General features: G+C 40.2%; 2 protein-coding genes across 3 annotated transcripts; one reads left to right on the top strand and one right to left on the bottom strand.

Moving 5' to 3' along the window:
- On the top strand, positions 1 to 3,994 carry si:ch73-15b2.5 (rho guanine nucleotide exchange factor 19). Of its 2 annotated transcripts, none has more exons than XM_046383466.1 (12): positions 1 to 316; positions 417 to 581; positions 660 to 724; positions 826 to 1,121; positions 1,828 to 1,907; positions 2,011 to 2,163; positions 2,253 to 2,382; positions 2,476 to 2,550; positions 2,712 to 2,804; positions 2,893 to 3,041; positions 3,421 to 3,585; positions 3,689 to 3,994. In XM_046383466.1, exons 1-12 carry the CDS (start codon positions 75 to 77, stop codon positions 3,732 to 3,734), a joined length of 1,659 nt encoding a protein of 552 aa, XP_046239422.1. In that variant the 5' UTR covers positions 1 to 74; the 3' UTR covers positions 3,735 to 3,994. The 2 variants fall into 2 exon arrangements, with proteins under 2 accessions (XP_046239422.1, XP_046239421.1); XM_046383465.1 differs by having other exon boundaries at positions 2 to 316; positions 1,747 to 1,907.
- Positions 3,995 to 4,280: 286 nt separating this feature from the next.
- cplane2 (ciliogenesis and planar polarity effector 2) lies at positions 4,281 to 6,729 on the bottom strand. The gene is made up of 5 exons (XM_046383467.1): positions 6,391 to 6,729; positions 5,539 to 5,691; positions 5,319 to 5,443; positions 5,038 to 5,177; positions 4,281 to 4,801 (listed from the first exon to the last, which is right to left on the bottom strand). The coding sequence occupies exons 1-5, from the start codon at positions 6,500 to 6,502 to the stop codon at positions 4,579 to 4,581; spliced, it is 753 nt and encodes a 250-aa protein (XP_046239423.1). The 5' UTR covers positions 6,503 to 6,729; the 3' UTR covers positions 4,281 to 4,578.
- Positions 6,730 to 6,776: the final 47 nt, after the last annotated feature.

Here is a 6,776-nt window from a genome sequence, read left to right as displayed (position 1 = left end):
CAGCTTTTGTGATTGCTGCTTTGAAGCTCAGAGTGTGGCCTTGTGTGAGAGAACAGCTCCAGAGTGAAGCATTAATGGATCAATCTGACTGCAGAGATGACAACAGCCAATGTTTGAGCAATATCAGCAGGATTATCCCTAATCTACACTCCTGTTTTGGAAATAGTCACCCGGTGAATCATTTGATATTGCAAATCCAAACCATGAAGGCAGAAGAGCAGCTTTCTTCTGGGTCTCCTCTGGAAACCGACAGTGTGCAGGACACTGGAGGCCTTGAACAGAGCAGTGACTCACTGAATCAGCCGGAGGACTGCAGGTAAGGACTACAATCCTCCAGACACACGGGGTGTCGAGAAAACTTATTTATTTTAGTTTATATGGAGGATTATGTGGATGAAATGTTCCTTTTTTTTAAGTCCTTCTGCAGATATGTCCTCAGCTCTCAGGTCAGTTGCCTTAATGTGCACATTTGATCTGAAAAAAATGTGCTCACCTCTGCTAGAGCTGTTCTCTGTGCCTAAACTTAAGGAGGATAATCATACCTCGTCTCCATTAGATGAGCAGGATAAAACTCCAGCAGGGTAAGAGAGGTTGTAAATCTGTATACTGGTCATAATCTCCATACTTCTAACTAAGTGTGGTCTGCTTGAAAAACCCAGGGCAGCAGATCCAGCCGAGGAGGAAGTACTGAGTCTGTCATTCCAGTCAAAGTACATTCATTTTTGTAAGTTTACCTTTCTCCTCAGGCTATTGTTGGAAATTAAATAGTGTATTATTTATAGCAATGTAAAGTACCTTGTCTTCATTTCTTTCTTTGCTCTGCAGTCCCACTGTATCAGGACTACTGTCTGCAGGCGATGAAAGAGGATCTGCACAGACTGAACAAGAGTTTTGTGTCTGAACTGATACCCCTGTATCTGCAGGGTCTTCAGTCCCACCTTAGCCCTCACTGCCATTCTGAGGCTATATCCCCTCAATTAAACCCTCCTGTGACTCCATCCTCACCTCTACCTCACCCAGTCCCAAGGGTGACTCCATGTACCCTTTGGCAAGATCTTGAGGAGGTGAAGGAATCTGGCCTGCTCTGCAGCCTGACAACCAGAGAGATTCGCCTACAGGAGGTGTGAAAAGCTCTATGTTTGATGCTGTACACCCCAGACATGCTAATATGCTGCATTGTAGAGCAGTCTTATCTAATTTGGAACCAAGTGACACTAAAACAAATTATATGTTAAAACAAGTGTGGTATTACCTGGCTAAACCTGCTGTACCCATTTCAGCATGTCGACATGTTAATGTTCAGCATGCAGCATTTAACATGTTATTGTGCTGTAGTTATGTTAAATATGCTGACATGAAGCATTTTGCCATGTTAAAGTATCTAAGTTTTATATGTTACCTTTACCATGTTAGCATTTTTAGTATGTCAACACTGAATTTTAGCATGTACCTTGCAGGATGTAGCATTAACATTCAGCATGTTAACTTGAAACTTTCACATTAATCTCAAGTACAGTTTATGCATTAGAACAGGAGTTAATGTTGCATTAGTTGTACTATTTTCAGCCACACGAAAACAACTGAAGAACAAAGGAGAATGAGCTGTATATCAATACACATGCCTGGTTATTAGGATCAGTTCACTTATGAGATTTGGAATCCCACTCTTTACGAGGCTCTTTAAGGTTTAGTGTGACAGTCCACTGGAAAAAATCTTTCATTCTCATTCCCTAATTTTCTTTGAAGTCGATGTTTGAGTTGATCGGCTCTGAAGCATCTTACCTGAGGAGCCTCACAGTTGCTGTCAATCATTTCTACACGTCAAAGGCATTGAAACAGACCCTGTCTCAAATGGAGCATCACATTTTGTTTTCCAACATCCGTCGTGTGATGGCAGCCAGTGAAAAGTGAGATATACAGCACCTAGTCATATATAATGTACTTTTTTTTATTTTAAACTGGTTGGATTGGTGTATATGTTGAGCTGAGTGGAGACCCCATCTCTTCTAGGTTTCTTATGGATCTGGAAATACGACTGGGAGAGAGTTTGTTAATATCTCAGGTTGGAGACATTGTGCTTCAGCACTGCCCAGAGTTTCACAGCCTCTACGTGCCATATGTGACTAACATGATGTACCAGGAGGCTCTTGTCAACCAGCTACTGTGAGTTCTGTTTGTAATACCTCTGGTGGTACTGCACAGCCCCTGCTTTTCATCTTATCATCCTATTCAATCACCTCTCTTCTTTCAAGGCAGCAGAACCGAGACTTTCTGTATTCAATCAAGAAGCTTGAGAGCGACCCAGTGTGTCAGAGGCAGAGCCTTAAGTCATTCCTTGTCCTTCCCTTCCAGAGAATTACTCGTATCAAACTGATCCTTGAGGTAGAGATCTGACTCACACTTATGTATGTTTAAACTTGTTATAACATGTTTAAGAAGTCACCTTAGGCTCCTCTTGGGTTTTATTTGTTTTAGAGCATCATGAAACTGACTGAACCAGGCTCTGACTCAATGTCAAATCTTGAAAAAGGAATTGAAGCCATTCATGAGGTAATACTGTTTCACTTTGATGTGTTCAAATATGTACATTGATGCCAAGGCAAAACTGAAATGGGGAATTGGTGAGTTACTGGAAGTGAGGATATTGTGTTGGTGTAAGGGATGCTTTAAAAAGCTGAACAAATAATGGTATTATTATTTGCTCTGATCAGATTGTGACGGAGTGTGACAAGGGAGTCAGAAAAATGAAACAAATTGAGGAGCTTGTCAGCCTGGAAATGCTGCTGGATTTTGGCAAAGTTAAGGTGACGACTCTCTCTGTTCTCACAGTCTTGGTTCTGTTATGTAAGCTGCAGATGGCAATAAATTCTAACTTCTCCTTCCTCCATCCAGTCAGTTCCTCTGGTTGTAAGTGGGCGTTTTCTCGTGCACCAGGGTCCTGCAAGACAGCTGTCGGTGGAGGCCACTTACAACTCAAGAATGTCCTTCGTCAGTGTCTACATCCACCTCTTCAATGACCTTTTGGTCATCTCTTTAAAGAAGTATGACACTCATTATTGTACAGTGGGACGATTACTAACATCATTTGTCATTCTTTGACACTGTAGCAAAAAGGGTTGGCCCATACTGATGGTTTGATTTGCTTTTGGCACGATTCACGAAACGCAAAAGGAACTGAACAAAGAAAAACAATAAAAGTGCGTTATGCTACTCAGAAAAATAGTACATTAGCTTAATACATTTGCAGTTTAAATTCATAGTCCATAAAAATCTCTAGCTACATTGAATGAAGTACATTTCATAGTTTTGCAGTCTGACCAGCTGCAAGCGAAAACATTGTACACGCAGTGATGGGAAAATACAACCAGCAAACGTTACGATCCACACCACTTAACTGAACCTCTCTCTGCATCATGTCAGGGATCAGAGGTTCACAGTTGTGGATCATGCTGAGTTCCCAACACATGTGCACCTTCAGCATCTGAAGACTGAGGTCCTGGGTCTGCCCCCAGACTCCTTCCTGTTGCATCTCTCTCAAAGTCAAACCGGACATCCAACAGCCATGATACTTGTTGCAAATACAAAGTATGAGCGGAAAACCTGTCATCCAAAGTTTTAATGACTAATTAATTTCCTTTAGCATGACATCGTCACTCTGTAATTCTTCTGTTTTATTCCTTTTTTGCAGGTCAGATAAAGAGGTGTGGATGAAGGTGCTGTCTTCTAAACAATGATGGAAACATGATTCTGCAGTTTTGATTTTTATAAAATTTTGGCCGTTTTAACTTGCTCACTACTGGTGTATACATTTTGATAACTGGGGAAAATAATCACTTTTCACTGATGTATCTTATTTTGAAAGCAATCACTGTTCTTGATAAAAACCACTCTAGAGCATCACCTTGTCACAATTAGCAGACACAGGGTAGTAAGGGAATACTTTTCATCAGGAATAAATTTTTTAACTTGTATTAAAATATTGGCCTGTTTTTAAGCAACGAGCCCTTTATTTTCTAATAAGTTTTCTCACATCGTCAGAATAGCCAAGTGCAACAGAACTGAATAAAGATGGTGACAAGCAGCTTGCCACTGTGGGAAAAACGGACAAAGTATTTAACAATACGTTGTGAGCAATGTTTTGACCCAATTTTAGTTCTTTTCAATGATATTAACAGGAATCCATGAAAAACAGTAGAAAAAGATGTCCCAAACAGCTCTGTGATGATACGTTCTAAGATAATATGCCAATGTCAGTGCTACAATACAGGCACTCAACGGCATAAAGGAAAAACACAGCATTCTAGCTTTATTATCATAATATATCCACAGTATGGGATGACCACACCTGACCTCATATCACATTGAGAATTTAAGACATTTCAGCATAACAAATCAATCTTGACATCAAGTGATCATAGCATTAAATGAAATAGTCCATTATTTCAAGTCTCATCCTGAGATGTGTGAAGCTCCCATCTCCCAGATCAGTGGCTAAGTGTAAAACACCACAAAGGCAGACATCTGGGAGGCGACCTTAACTGTCCACTTCCAACTGCCTCCTAAAAATCATGTTCTGTATTAAAGGTGAGTCACTGTCTCTTGCTGCAAATGGTGGCTGGCCGATCCAGCTGCAACACAGTCCTGATGCCACAGGTTCTCTGCCAGGCAGTTGAGGAGTGGGGCTACGTCACCCAGCCCGTCACTGACCTCCCCGCCCATACGCAGCAGCGGTAAGCTCCACGTCTCCTGGAAGTTCCTCACGTCTCTCTCTGTCACATCACAGTGCATGAAAAGGTCAAATCTGAAGGAAACATTAAGGACAAATCTCTATTGATATAGCTAAAAATATACAGTATTGAGCATGTTATAGCTGCATACGCCTCTTACTCTTGACATACATATGATAGAAGAAATTGTTACTTTCATAAAATAACCAAATACGCTGAGTTCTGAGTAAGTTTTGAGATCTGGAGAAACCATCAGCTGAAACTGATTTATATCAACAACCAAACTGCAAAAAGAAAAACAAAAGGATACTTGGTGCCAACCACCAATTTCACAACAGGACTGCCAGATGTCGCAGTCCACTTAGCAATCTGATTGGAGAGATCATCAAAGGATGTCCTGTCAGTGTAGGAGAAGAGGAAAAGCACGGCGTCCACCTGCTCCTTACAGGACTGAAAGACATGGGGAAACAGTGGTTTGACAAACATCCGACGTTATCCAAAATAATGTGGATATTGTCCTTTTTCTGTTTCATGTTAATTCATAACTCACAGCAATGAGTTGCCTGAATATACTTTATATTTTATACCTACTGGGAGCAAATGGTCGAATCTACGCAAGGCGTTCTCTCCGCAGTCCCACAGCTGTAGACGGAAAAAAATCACTCTGCCACTTTCTCTCAGCTTCACTGGCCAGTACACTACTGTCGTCTCGATACCTTGAACAACCAAGATAAATTGACAAATATTTGTGCAGCCTTTTTAACCTTTAAACTGGAGAGTTTTTAACTGTGTAAACCACAGTGGCACCTACCTGTGGTTTCATAGTGCATGATAGGAGTATTCAGGCCTGCAAGACGTGCAGCAAGAGCAGTTTTTCCAACGCCACTCTTGCCAGAGATGAAGATCTTGTAGTGAACCGTGTCCACAGCTACATGTGGGGGCATCACTGGAGATTCCAACAGGCCTACAATACATGATTTACCACCAAAATATTTTGTGTATTAATTGGTATTCTACACCTAAGTGTACTGCCATGCTTTTCACAATGGTACACGATCTACCTACAGTTGTGTCATATCTCTGGCAACTGTCATGAATTATTCATCTAGGATGCTTTACTTTAAATGTCTCAGGAAAGATTAGTCTCACTTACAGATCTTAAAATTCTGATGTGGAGTATGGCATATGTTTGTTTTTAATGAAAGTTGTTCACATGTAATTATATAGAAATCCTGGATTATTTCAAGTCTATATTATTTTATTTATTACATATTTTTCAAGCATATGTCACTCTTAGAAATCCAATGTCTCACAACAGCCGCTGATCAGTATTCAGTGTTGAAAAACTGAGTCATCAGAGGTCACCACAAATTATATAAACACACACATATAACAATCTTCAGGTATTTCAATGATGTTTTGTTGTCATCTTGCTTTCATTATGTAATATTTATTGTCCAATAAAACACAAAACCAATGTCACAGAATATTTAATGTGTCTCTGCTCCACAAATAATAACCTGGGAGCCTTACACCTTTTTTTAAACAGTGATGGAGGTGATTCACTTGAAACAGGAAGCATTAGTGATATGCTGCTTTTGAAAACAAAAACCACTGTAACGTTAAGTAAACAAAAAAAGTGAGGAAGGCTTATTTGTCATACCAAAGTTTTTGCGTCTCTTCTTGTGCAAAATTTTGCTGAAATATTCTTTGCTGTCTTTACATCGATGCCAGTCAGCCACGACGATCGATCCCGGAGGACGAACTTGTGCCATGTTGTTATTGTTAGCTCAGTTGTGCTGCTCAGTTAGCATCACAATGCTAGTATCAGTTTTTTTTTTTTGTTTTTTTAAAAAGGTATGCCTTACTAGCGACTATAGCGGCACTTGTGAAACAGATGTTCAGTATCAAAATACTGCAAACAGTCTTTTCTAACCATGAAGAGTTTTATTAATAACAGCAGTAGTTGATAAACTGCATTTTTGCGTGTCAAAGTGCAGCTATCACATAAAATCTTCCGTAAACTAAAACGTCCCTTGACAACCGCTG

The sequence above is a fragment of the Scatophagus argus genome, chromosome 3, assembly GCF_020382885.2.
Source record: "Scatophagus argus isolate fScaArg1 chromosome 3, fScaArg1.pri, whole genome shotgun sequence".
Lineage (NCBI taxonomy): Eukaryota > Metazoa > Chordata > Actinopteri > Scatophagidae > Scatophagus > Scatophagus argus.
The sequence above is the reverse complement of the archived record's forward strand: the minus strand, read 5'-3'. Positions and strand labels throughout refer to the sequence as shown.